At 41.4% G+C, this 13542-nt stretch overlaps 1 protein-coding gene across 31 annotated transcripts in view; it reads right to left on the bottom strand.

Moving 5' to 3' along the window:
• LOC122618168 (protein phosphatase 1 regulatory subunit 12A) overlaps positions 1-13542 on the bottom strand; it is a 30802-nt gene that overhangs the window by 1284 nt on the left and 15976 nt on the right. For 5 of the 31 annotated variants that reach the window (XM_043794352.1, XM_043794358.1, XM_043794360.1 and 2 more), the window contains 8 exons: positions 11669-12490; positions 10367-10511; positions 10054-10296; positions 9643-9740; positions 9411-9473; positions 3537-3679; positions 3374-3464; positions 2862-2948 (listed from right to left, as the gene is read on the bottom strand). In XM_043794352.1, the coding sequence (XP_043650287.1) occupies positions 2862-2948; positions 3374-3464; positions 3537-3679; positions 9411-9473; positions 9643-9740; positions 10054-10296; positions 10367-10511; positions 11669-12490 (1692 nt within the window). Of the gene's footprint in view, positions 1-10; positions 1883-2861; positions 2949-3373; positions 3465-3536; positions 3680-4048; positions 5228-7167; positions 7291-9410; positions 9474-9642; positions 9741-10053; positions 10297-10366; positions 10512-11668; positions 12491-13542 lie in introns of those variants that run through there. The other 26 variants (XM_043794349.1, XM_043794348.1, XM_043794350.1 and 23 more) reach the window with 18 other exon arrangements.

The raw sequence follows: 13542 nt of genomic DNA, 5'->3' as shown, positions 1-13542 counted from the left end.
AGTATACGTTTATGGCAGGGGAGACACAAGTCTTGGAGTTAGATGTGCATGGGGCATGCTTCGTTAATCTATTGGGGATGCGGTAGCCGCAGCCACAGCAGCAACAACAACAGCAACAACAAGAAACAATTAGTAATTACCTAAAAATGGAACGCCCTAATCTTGAGAATAAAACCAGATAGCATGCACTTAACCACAAACTACACTCGAAACATAGGCGCTTAGATAATTGTCTCTGCGAAATCTGATTCGTGTGATCTTTATGACGCGTGTCGTGTGCTGTGATAAGCGAGCTATAGACGAATCGATCATACAATGTCGAATGAATCTCATGAATATAGATGCCTGATGCGAGTGTTCCGTAAATATACAGCCACCCAATTTGGCGTATTCAAACAATAAACAGAAGTAATAGAATAAGATCGACAGTGAGCAAAATGTTATTTATTTCATATTTATATATAAATATATATAACTCAAAATCGGTCATTGGTGGTGTTGTGGTAGAAAACACACAGAAGGGTAAACAAAATGGCAGATAAAACTGGTAACAATAGTAACAAGAGTTATAAATCCATAGTATAGTTTAATAGACACTATTTAAAGAGTAGAGTATTAAGTAAGTATTGTTTATATGTACATTCAGAGTGTTTCAAAGTGTTGGTGGATTGAAAGCAACACAGCTCCTATCCACATTTCATAAAAATTCTTTTATTCCGTACTTTTCCTCCTAATAAAACAAACATATTATTTTTTAAGGCGCAACCAATTTTAAAAAGTCTGTATTTTGTTGCTAGCTATTTCCAACCATTCTCCATCAGTTTGAAACACTCTATGTTACAGTTATAGCCATAATATATTTTATTATATTCTTTATATGTGGTATGTGTATAACAACGAAACAACAGCCAGCTCATAATATTGGGGCGCAGGTTCTTAGAATGGCTCAACTGAGTGTCAGTGGTGGGTCATTTACCGTTAAGCTTCCAGCATCACCAACTAGACCACTTCGCTCTCCCTGATGATCGACTTTTGGAGACCCTTTATATAGCCTCCAGATCCTTGGGCCGCTAATCGCCGATGCAGTTTTTATCTTTTTTTGGTGGTGGGGACTTGATGTTTGATCTCGTTGGTTTCGATGAGCTTTACTTTGATTTGATTCGAGAGTGGGCTGACTTTTGATTTATAAGTGCTTATCGGCCGTACAGTGATATGTAGGGACCATATGATATAGTTCGATATAAATTACATTTCCAATTCGCAACATTTGCACCTAGCGAATGTGTAGGTTACCAAAAACGAACAAGCCGTGTGAGTAATATTTTACTATTAAAAAATTAACTACCTTTAAAGTTTGTGGTTCTATCAAAGGGTCTGTAGTATATAGTAACTCCCAAGGAGTAGTAGTATATATATGTTAAATACCTATGTTATATTACCAGTGACCAGTCCAAAGCCAATGAGCTCAATGTGAACTTAAATTTAGCTACGATACATTTAATTATCGTGGTTTTGGTTATGCTTAAATATCCATATAATATTTTTAACGACATCGAAGTTATGTATTGTAAAAACGAAACTGAAGCAAGAAAAACATCGATGATTATTGGTTATCGATGTTTACCTGCAAAACATCGATGCTTTTCCAGTTCTAATATAAACGATATAACGATAATCGCGACATTGTGCTTGTGAGCAAGGGTCGTGACAATTTTGGGGTGTATGTGGGCTGGTGCTGGGCAATCTAAATGCTTTTGATCTGCGCCTATTTGGTCTTGGCCAGCTGACTCTGAGCCGAGGTGGTCAGCTTGGAGACGACCCGCGTGAGGGCCCGATTCTCGGCTCGCAGACGGTCGTTCTCAGTCTTTAGCTTCTGCAATAGCTAAAATCACACAAAGAATAAGGACAACAGCGGCGACGCAAGAAAAATAAGTGGAAAATAGGCATGTTTTCATTGAGCGATTGCCGTTAATCGATTGTTTCGATAGTTTCGATTGTTTGTTCGATCGATGAGGCGCGTGGGAAGAGAGAGAGAAAAGAAAATCAAATTTGAGTGAGCGTATTGTTCAATGAGAGCGCTTTTGTTTAAAATTTGTAACAAATAGGTGAGTGCGATTGGTAGACGTATAACGATAAACGTGTAACGTATAAACGCATGGGAACAGTGACCAAAAATCATAAAAGGTGGCAAATGACAGAGCGAGAGATTGAGCGAGTGATGAATTGAGATGCGATGATGACAGAGAAACATAATGGTCTTCAGATGAGAACATGTCTGATGTCTGTTGTTGCTGTGGTGTGATATGAAAAAATAACCATAGAAAACAAATATATGATCTGATCACGAGGCGGTGGTGGGGCAAAAATAAATTGGCGAGGGAAATCAAAGCGATCGCTTCACTGTACAGCGGGGTGGCACAAAATTATACAAATACTATACACAGGAGGAGTTTCAAATCAAATCAAGTGCGATGGCATTCATACACAGAAGACAACTAGTCAACTAACTAGGTGTTCTATATGGTGGCCAAAATGGGAAAGGCAATTAAAATATAAGGGTGATAGAAACGTGTGCTCGAACTCAGTGCGAGAGGGGTATTATGATTTTGGGTTATAAGAACAGAACAGCTCAATTCGAGTTAATAATAAGGGGGTTAATAAATCAAGATTTCGGACATGCAACAAGGCTTTTCGGGGGAAAAGTATCACAACTCTTGGACAAATCATATGGGGTATGGAACCAAAATAAAAATAAACCAAAATAGCAATCAATTTTGGGGTCCTGTTCTCAGAACACAAAAACAGCAGCAGCGGCGGCACTTTTAACGCTTATGGTTAGCAAAGGACACTTTTGTAATTACCTTGAGCTCTTCTTCCAACTCGGAAAGCTTGCGTTCCATAGCTCTTCTTTCGCGTTTCTCAAGTTCAGATAGTGAATTTTTCGTTGTCTGCGAATGTGAAATGAAACAAGATGTGGTTTTGCGATTTTTGTTTTTCGATTTCGATTCGGGTCTTGGTTTTTCTTGTTCAGTTTTGTGGTGTAGTTTGTTGTAGTTTGTTGGGGTTCATATTGTTGGTCAACGGATCGAAAAAAGATATATATACGACAGAGCGGGGTGTAAAGAGCGAAAGAGAGCGCGAGCAGTAAGCTTCACATGAGGGGAAAAAAAAGGCAGCGAGGTGGGTGGTTTTTGTGTAATAAAGATATATAGTAAGTATGTTTATTTTAGTGGCATCCTAGAACTAAGTTTATGGTGTTGCGTGTTGTTTTGTTGTTGGTTACTGCTGCCAGTTTCGGTATTGGTTTATCGGCTTTCAGTTTATAGTGGGCTGATGTGGGCGTGGCATGTTAGGGGCGTGTTTCTGTACTTACGGCATTGGCGAATCTTTCGAGCGTTGCACGGGTCTGCAGGGCTTCATCGTCCTTCTGCTTGAGCATCTGCCTCAGCTTATCGTTCTCCAACCTATATGGGATTATCGATTATAATCGGGATCGATTACATAATTTGGGGTTCTTTGGGGGCAGCTCTACTCACTTTTCCGCTTCCCAGAGCGCCTTGTAGTCAATGCCATCGCCATTCTCCGTCTTGTCATTACTGCTGGAGCTCTTTGACTCGCTGGTGGTAGCCGTACTCGCGGTGCTGCCCAGGCGGGAACGGGATGTCCGCTCACTGCCGCTCTGTAAGGAGGAAAAGACAAGTAAACAATTTTAGCATTTAAAACAAAACAGTACACGCTGGGAGCCTTTTCTAAGAACTGCACTTTTTCTACTACTTTCTGGTTTCTTTAAATGCGCAACTGTTCTTGATATCGTTACACTATTTAAATAGGTTATAAATCTTAAGCACGTAGCAAGACTAATAATTAATTAGTTTTCTATTATTTACAAATATCCTTCTATAGAATAGGTCTTATCTGTTCTACATGCTTCTCAAGTTATTTAAAAGTAAATAAAGTAAATATATAAGTGCTAAATCGTATACCAATTACAACAACAACAGCATAAAATAATTAAATACGAACAGACTTAACCAGAACACCTGCTTACTTCATATCCCTCACTCTTCTCGGAGGAAGCACTAATGGATCTCTGTGCCGCGCTCTTTGACCGCGTGCGATTGCGAGACTTGCGCTCCTGTTCCCGCAGAGAGTTGCTCCTCGTGGCTGCGATGGCCGCCACAGTGGCTCCGGCACTAGTTACTCCATTTGAGGATGGACCACCATAGGCTCCATTCAGGCTGCTATTTGATGCCGACAGCGATTTGGTCTTCAGTAAACGAGAAGTCTTGAAGGAATTGGACGAACTCAAACCGGGTGACTTGAAGGTCAGTGAGGCGGTGGTCACACCCTTATCATAACTACTCGAATAGGGGCTGACATATCGATCGCTCGTGGAGTACGAAGATCCAGCCGAGGAATAGGAGCTGGGATTGTACCTGGAACTGTCGTAGCCACCACCACCGCTGCCTGTTCCATTCGAGGCCGAAGAGGAGGACGACGACGAGACGGTGGACAGAGAGGAGGAGAGAGCAGAGGCTTTAGACTGGCCGTAACTATGGCTCTGGCTTATATGCTTGCCCACCACCAGGTGGCCATAGTGATGACCACCGCTTGTGGTCGCCGAACCCGAAGCAGATGAAGAGGCGGTGGGCTGAAGCTGCAGATAGTAGCGATTGCCCTGGTGCGATTGCGTTTTAGTTGCTGGCATGGCGGCATTGGACGCAGAAGCTATGGATGCCGCATGGCATGTGGATGCGGATGAGGTTACTGCCGTCGAAGGGCCACTGCTGGGAGTTGGCTGATGGGAATGCTGATTCGAATAGTGGTTGGTGCTGGTGAACTGCTGATGCTGATGAAGATGATGATGATGCTGCTGCTGAAGGAGATGATACTTGGACGCCCCGTAATCGTAGCGACTGCTCGCATTACCATAAGAACTCCGACCAGCACCTCCTCCGCCATACAAACTCTCCCTCGAGCTGTAGACACTGGCATAAGGACTCTGGTAGCTGGAGACGCCACTGCTGCTGGGAAAGTAGCCGGTGCTCAAGGGACGACCAGTGCTGCCGGAGCTGCTATAGCTACTTCCGTTGTAGTTATAGGCCCCGGATCCCCCACTGGAGGGAGCCATGCGCGAGCTGGAGGACAACGATCGACGCCGACTGGACAGCGGCGCCTGGGTTCTTGGTCTCGAGCGAAAGGACATCTCGCTGATGGAAGCTATAAGCTATAAGAACATGGGCCCCATTAGTTTGCCATCTGGCCTGGCACTTCGTATATCAATCGTCAGTGCCAAAGTGCAATTACGCTTAAACCGTTCAACCAGAAGCCACATGATCAGAACGCTCTTTCCTATCGGAGGGAATTTGCCATCTGGCCACAGGTTTGCTATGACTTTATACTAGGTAAATCGTTTCCAATCTGTTTTAGCCATTGATAGTTTTACATAAGTAAACCAATATTAGCTTAGACGCATTCTTCACTATTTGGGTTTGAAGAATTAATAGACGTTATAAACTGCGATCTGAAGTTCAGCACATTCATGTGCTTACGAAATTTAAATCAAATGAAATCGGTAAGTGAACTTTAACTGACAATAAAAACCTTTAATGAATGTGGACAGGTATCCTCCAAAAGGCTCTTTGAACTTTAGTTCAAATTTAAGATGCTATATAAAGAACGCATGGGAACGAACGACACCCCTGGGAACTATTTGCAATTAAAGGGCATTTCGAGTTCGATTCTGATCGATTTATGTTCCAATTATAGACGCGCACACAAAAGCCAATTACAATTATAATCAAAGCAAACACACAAAATGTTCTTGACTTCGGCATAAACAAAAATAAAGGAAAACATACAGCTTTTCGGTGTGTTTACATGTCTCTATATCTCGGCTGTATACTCGCGGGATATATTTCGATTTGGAGAACGCAATATTGACATGTGGTTTGGGGGTCGGTTTTGGACGTGCACCGGGAAAACCGAAAATGACGTCAAGGCATACATTTTGACAATTTTCATTTCGGATTTCGACGTATGTATAGCTCGACGGGATGCTCTTCATAGGATTGAAAACACATAGAAAACGTGATATATGGGTGCGAATATCCCGCTGCCGGCCTGGTATTTATTTGTTTCTCTAAGTTGATGCCTCTCATCCTCCGCCCACGCGATACAAAACAACAAACATGAAACCGACCGTCAGACCAGAAAACGTTTTCTTTTCAAGCGATTTTCCAATGCATATAATTTATGACGAACCGTTTCTGTTTCCTACAAGACTCGTTCTATGTATCTGCCTTTTAAATGGCTCTATCTATAGGAAATCGCCCATGAATGAAGCGCCTTTTTTAATGTTTAGTCTTTTGCAATAATTTTCCCCATTTGTGCCTTCTGTATTGTGGTAATTCAAACATTTTGCTTGGCAAATATCGCGTAAAATTTATAAAACGAAGCTTTTAAAAATAACATTTTCTGTTGTGTCATCCGGAAGATAAATGAACTAGCCGGGTCGCAAAGGCATCATAAAAAAGATAAAAAAGATTAGGAAATGGACGTAAATCAAGAAAAAGGATAAATACTAGCGAAATGATTTGGCAATTTTCAAGGAAAGTATCTATAAAAACATGACTAAAACGCTTAAAACATTTTCGGATTTATCATTTACAAAAATATTATTTTTTTAATGGAAAATTAAATGTTGAACTTCATAGATGTTCAATGAATTTTTGTTCAGTTCTCTTGTTAAACTTTAGCATTTGTGGTCACGAAAAATACAAATAAATTAGGCACGTTCACGAAATCAAATTAAAAACTTATCAAAATAGCTGACCATATTTGCAAAAGCCACCTGAGAGAGCATCAACTTGAAATGTCCAAAAATTATGCGCAGTTGGCCAAAAAAGGCAACGCGGAGCGATTCCATCAACTGAAAACGAGCGAACTTTTTGTGGCTGGCAGTCAAATCATCAACTTCGGTTTGGAAAATCCCCTCCAGCTGCTACGATCCCCCATGATCTATGATCTCCCAGGGGTAAACTGATCTAAGCGTATTGCAGTTGATTTTTTCCCCCAACAATTCTTTGACACATTCGACAGGTCTTGTGGTTTTCGGTCTCTCGTTGCACTTGACTTATTGAATTCTTGAGTTTAATTGGGATTTACATTGAGATTTAGACTGGTTTGATTGGATTAGCTGGGTTTGGGTGATCTGAACTGAATCGAACTGAGATGATCCGCTGTGCTGGGCGCACAAAACTCAACTGTGTTGCTCGCAGACGATTTGAAATGTTTTATTTGAAAGCGAACGATCGGAAATAAACACGAAAGAGCAGCGAAAGAGTGCCCACATGGAGCTAAGAGCCAAGTGAAGAGCGGAAAAGCCGGAAAAATAAAAGAAGACCAGGTGGCGGCATATTTTCAACTCAAATATGAACACAAGAAATAATAAGAGCAGGGAAAGGAGCCAAATTTTCACTTGAAATTGCGCACACGAAAATTCGTTATGCGAGTTTTTCACCTGGTTGAGCCACATCTAAATTTAGTAAATCGCACACGTATTTGGCCCAATGTCCGAGACGCAAAATTGTTAACTATGCTGGGGTCAGAAGAAATCAGGGAAACACGCCACAAACGAGAGCACTGCAAACTGGGCCAAAAGGCGAAGCACAGTCATTGACACATGACTGCACCGAAACTAGGAAAATTTGATCAAAAGCAGACATAGGCAAGCGAGCATAGGAAAAACTATTTTTGTTTGCGTTTAAATTTAGCGGTAAGTGCGCGACAGGAGGATCCAAATTGGGGAGTTTCTCACTCCTCATAACTGGGCCAAAATCACACCCCTGCATGCTGAGTTTGTACTTTCGTTGGATGCACTTTCCGGCTATAAATACCACATGACGATCCTTTCGTCGCAGGGAGAATGAGGAAGCAAATGCCTGCAGCAAGCTGTTATAAATTTAGCCGCACATATTCTCGCTTTTTCTGCAAAGTTCAACGTACGTGTGCCAGCTTTTCTTATTATTATGCGCTTCTCTATATAAAAACAGATAAACAGATATTTCCTTCGGTTTGGGTCGTGCCTCTGTAATTGCCCAATTTATTATAAAATGCAAACTGTCTGCAAAGACGATTGTGAAAGTGATTTTCCCAGATGCATTTGCAAGATGAAAACTAAAAAGTAGAATAAATGCACAATGGCACACTTGACATCGTCAATCAAAGAGCTTCAAATGGTCTGCCGTCATTTTGGATGGATCGTTTGGGGGAACACAGCAACACATGCTGAAAATTGCATACTATTACTTATTTCTCCACGCCACAGGAAAACGAATAGTTAAAGCCTCAAATTCCAGGAAAATATAGTGCTCAAACTTAAATTTCCATTTCAAATTTAGACATCGTGTTACATCATTCACTTCATGGGAATGTAGACCTTCGTATCGCACAATTTCAGACAAGTAAATTACCAATTAAATTCACTTTTAATGATTGTGTGTATTTGTAGCAATAATTCACAATGGGCCTGTATGAATTGCTCTTTTAATTTGTTAAACAAAGTAGTTTATAAAAAGTAGTTCTAAAAGACTCTTCTGTACTTGCCTAGTACTTTATACAATTTTCAAATCATAATAATGCTATCCAAAATACTGTCTTGTCATGTCTTCTTAAAAAGCTTCTAAGTTTAACTGGCTTATGAAACTATATGAAATGCAAATATGTAGCATTTATCAATGCTAAACCGAATGCAAGATTTATGGTTCGTCTTTAATTGACCAATGGTCAAAACAATTAATAACTTTTTATAAGAACAAGCAGATCGCACGTTAATGACAAGATGCACTCAGAAATTGTGTCAGATTTTAATAATAGGCGACACCGGCGCTGACACTTGCTCAGATAAATTGTTAACAGGTTCTCGGGGCAGACTCGTGATTTCTATGGACGCAAATTGGATGCGCACTAATAGTTCTGACCTCGGCCATGAAAGGATTTGCAGTTGCCTTGCACTTACACTCGAATTCCCACACGAAAATTCCGAACCCACAATGCCACGTGCGCACTTTCAAAGTGGCAAATCATAATTTCGTTTTTGGGTCGTCCGCTAATTGGACCAGACATACGATGGGAGAAATTGTGGGCCAAATGCATGGAGGAGGGGCACTACACTAGCTACTTTGAAGGACGCGGAGTGCTCTGAAATTGTGACAAGGTGTGACGAAGGCAAAGGCACAAAGAAAACACATGTGGTCAGGTGCAGCTCGAAAATAAAAGGCTGGCACAAATATTTTCTAATTGCTTGGCAAGGTGTGAAATATTCAATAATATTGATGCTGTTGCTGTTGTTTTTGTTGTTGTTGGTAGTTCACATATGGTAGGCACTAATTATCGGTGCACGGACTCACCTCCTTCTCCTTCTCCTCGTTGTCGTTGTTGGACGATTCGTTCTGTCGCTCGGGGTCCAGTTCCTGCAGCAGAACAAAAGATATTTTCACTTTAGCATATTCCCATTCCTCCGACTAATTAGCAATTTGACTGAGAATAGTTGGCATACGGCTCTTGGACCATGGCTCATTTATTCTGACAAACTGCCTGGCAATTAGGCGCCCAAATGATGTATCTCCCGGCCATACTTACATCCATATCGATGTGCACCACGCCCGTTGATCTGCGCTTCGGCTTGCGTCGCCTCTGAATGACGGTCTGTGTGCGATTATCGTTCTCCTTATCATTATCTGTTAAATAATGGAAAGAAAGATCAGCTTTAGCTTCTATATTAGGCACTAGAATATCCTATTCCATATTCCTATTCAATACTCCTAATATAATAAAGACAGATTCTTAGGCACTAACTTCACTTCGATGAATCGTAATGCATTTTTCCTATGTTACATGTGAATTTAGCTATAGATACTATGGAACTAGGTCTGTATGTTTCTAGCAGAACTTAACATTCATTCAATTTGGATCTTGCTACTCCTATTAGATACCCATGAATCTCAACAGTTGCTGGACATGATTCCCTAATTCACATCCACATCTCCTTACCCTTGTCGTCATGGTTTGACGTGGCATTTGGTGCCGTAGCCGCTGTATGATTGGCACTGGTGGGAGACACAGAATTGGAGGTTGAGTTGCTAGTCGTGATCGCTGCAGTGGTTGCTCCCGTAGGCGTGGCATTCGTCTCGAATTTGCGAGCTGAGGGCGAGAAGTAGGCACTGTTGTTCGTGCCCTCGCTGGGCGCGGAAACTGGACGACCCACAGAGTTGAGCGACTGATTGGAAGCATTTACTGCAAGGGAAGTAGATATTACTATTAGTCCGAAAGTTAGGCTACATATCAAATATCCTTGATAACTTACGTGCATTGGGACCGCTGCTGATGCGCCTCTGGACACCAGTTGTGGTTGATAAGTTGGCGGCTGCCATTACCGCCGGAGCACTGGGTATGATGGTGCTGTTGTTGGGAGGATAAGTGCCACCGCTGGTTATGTCCTCCAACTTGAACTGCATGGATAAAGAAGCTTTTACTAATTGCTCAATTCAATGATGAAGATACAATGTTAAATATCAATATATGTTTTGAAATGTTTCTCTATAATTGTCGTATTTGTTTGGGTTGTGTGCGATGTATTTGTTCTTACAAGAAGCTATGCCGTGTCTTGAATCATTCGAATGCAGCGGGAGTTAGTTTATACTAAACATTTAGTAGTAATCAACAAGTATCAGACACCATATCCATTTGGGATCCATCAGTTAGACCCCGCTACCCATTACCTAAGCTAAGCAATTTCTGTATCTCCCTGAACCAGTATAGTACAGTTAATATTAGTTGAACAAAAATGTAAATGTTAAGTAAGTAACATGCAAGTAGTTAGTTATATTTTATAATATATAATTTTGATCTTTTGGTAATCCAGATTTATAAAAAACGGAAGTTCAACATTAAGAAACACACATGCAAATGCAATCTATTAAATTTTTTAGCATGTAATATTTACAGAAAATGTCTATCAGCCGAATGAAGAGAATTGGTATCTAAGTACACACATACGAAAAGCGGTAAAAATAAAAAAGTAAATCTATTAAATAATACATAAGGGTTTACTTAATTATAAAAGACTTATATTTTGAGTACATCAAGCACAAGTTATGAGCAAATTAAAACATGAATAAGTACAGATGCGTAGATAAAACTAAATGCAAAAATCTTAAAATAAATAATTCAGGCGTTTAACAATAAAATATATATTCAAATAGGCGGATCACTTCATTATTTATATGTTCTTGGAAAAGGAATGTTACTTTCTACTTTCATTAAACATAAAAAAGGTAGGCGTTAAGTTAAAACGGTGGCGAAATCGAAATGATATAAAACAATGACTTTAAATTAGACTTCGAAAATTCAAAAATCCATTTAGAGACGATGGGTTTGTTTTATAAATTCGACCAAAGCAAGGCAAATTTTCGCATCTTTCTAAGCAGAAGTTCTCCATTAATCATACATACACTAATCAAAATAACTCCATGCTACACTTAGAGATTAACAAAAGTATTTACGGCGCACACGAATTTGGCAACCGATCGAAAAATAGTCTTGACGTATATTGAGGATAAGGCTATCGGATTCGCTTAGAGGGCAGAGTTGGGTAGTGTGGGCATACCTTGGAGCCGGCATCGAATTTCAGGCGCCAAGACGGACGCCGTTCTGCTGCCGATGTTGAAGACGAGGATGCAGCTCCACCCGCAACACCTACACCACCACCTCCTCCTCCTCCCGCGCTGCTGTCCGTTGTGCGTCGAGCGTATAGACTGAGTAGCGAGTCCCGGGCATTGAAGTCCGGATGGGAGGACACGGGCGAGGCGGTATCGGACTTGGTTTCAGATTCCTGGCTGCCGGACCCCGCCAGACCCCGCTTGTCCCGCAAACGCACTGGGCTCTCGAGGGCAGCGGGCGTCGTAGCCGCCGAGGATGATTTGATAGCTTCTGTGCTAGGAGCAGCGGGAGCCGGAATCAGTGGCAGATCCGTGGGCCTGGCATGTGGTGGCTCCTCGGCCTTCTCTTCGCTGGCGGTTTTGGCAACTGGGTCAGTCTTTTGTGGCAATCTTATGCTTTCTACATTCTCTGAGCTTTCGGGAAGCCGTTCCCGCCTGGGCATTATCGTATAGCTGGCACTGACTACCGCCTGATCCTGATCACCCTCCGGATCACTATTGGCATCGGCCTCTCTGTCGGCCGACAGGGATCTTCGCACGGGAGCGGATAGCGTAAAGCTAGCAGTGGTATCGTTCTGACTTTGGGCAGCTGGAGGATTGGACACCACCTCCTCGATCTCCGTCTCATCGGTGGCCGTTGTTGTGGTGGGTATTATGGCTGGCGGTGGAGTGGTGGGCGGTGGCGGTGGTTGCAGCTCGTCCTGCTGCTCAGTGCTGCCGAGGATGGATGGTGTTGGAGCTGATGTCGATGATGCAGAGCTTGTTTCGTTCTGTTAATAATATTAGTTCGGAACAAATAAAAAACAGTTGTCCAGAGGCGAGGACGCGAGTGCGTTTCAAACAAAAATCAAAAAGGTCTCACTATATATATTGTATATAAACAACAATTGCATACTATAATGATACTTAGGGTGACCCGATTTGATTACGCATGCAATGGGCCATGCAAAATGATAATCATCAACATAATCCATAGACATACAGTTTATTGCTATATAAATATAGAGCCTAGTGAGCAGTGAGTAGTAAGAGAACTGAACATAGAGATAACTTAAGGGCAGTAACATAAATACAAATCGGAATGGTAATTACGCTATGGTTCGCTGATCTGGAGCTGCTGATGATTGGAAATCATATATATATATAAAGCTACGCTATAGAGAGTACTCAAAATCGATGAGGCGGAGGCGGGGCGAGTCAAAGGGCGTGGCAGGGCGGAGCGGAGCTGGGCGGAGGCGCATTACGCAGGAACTGAACTCAACTTGATTGGTTAAATGCAATACTGCGATCGATCACGAACGAATAATAATCAAACGGGTGGCAACGTACGTTAAATGAGCTTTGATTGATCGATGAGACTGGATCTGATTGAAATGATGACAGCTTACGGCTGCGTTCTTTGTGGAGTGAGACAACAGAATGCAGCAGGTTTCAATTTACCACCAAGATGGCTAAAACAATTTGCTTTCATTTTGTACATTTATCAAGATCAAAACTGAAAGTGCTAGCAATCTTTGAAAGCACTCGATTTAATATTCCATAAATTTATGAATTTTTACATTATTTTTGTTTATGGATAGATTTATTAATATGTTCAAATTCATAGCATACTTCTTAGGGCATTTCAAAACCTTTTGCATTCTGCATACTACGCGATATTTACTAAACTACAATCACTATTTTAGTATATTTTTCGCTCACTCACAAAATCAATCAATGGTATTGTTTAAATTTAATGATTGTGTTTCAGTGAGTGAACAGAATCGAACACATAAACAGAAAGGGATATCCATACAATGGGGACACCATAACCATAAGCATA

The sequence above is a fragment of the Drosophila teissieri genome, chromosome 3L, assembly GCF_016746235.2.
Source record: "Drosophila teissieri strain GT53w chromosome 3L, Prin_Dtei_1.1, whole genome shotgun sequence".
Classification (NCBI taxonomy): Eukaryota; Metazoa; Arthropoda; class Insecta; order Diptera; family Drosophilidae; genus Drosophila; species Drosophila teissieri.
The sequence above is the reverse complement of the archived record's forward strand: the minus strand, read 5'-3'. Positions and strand labels throughout refer to the sequence as shown.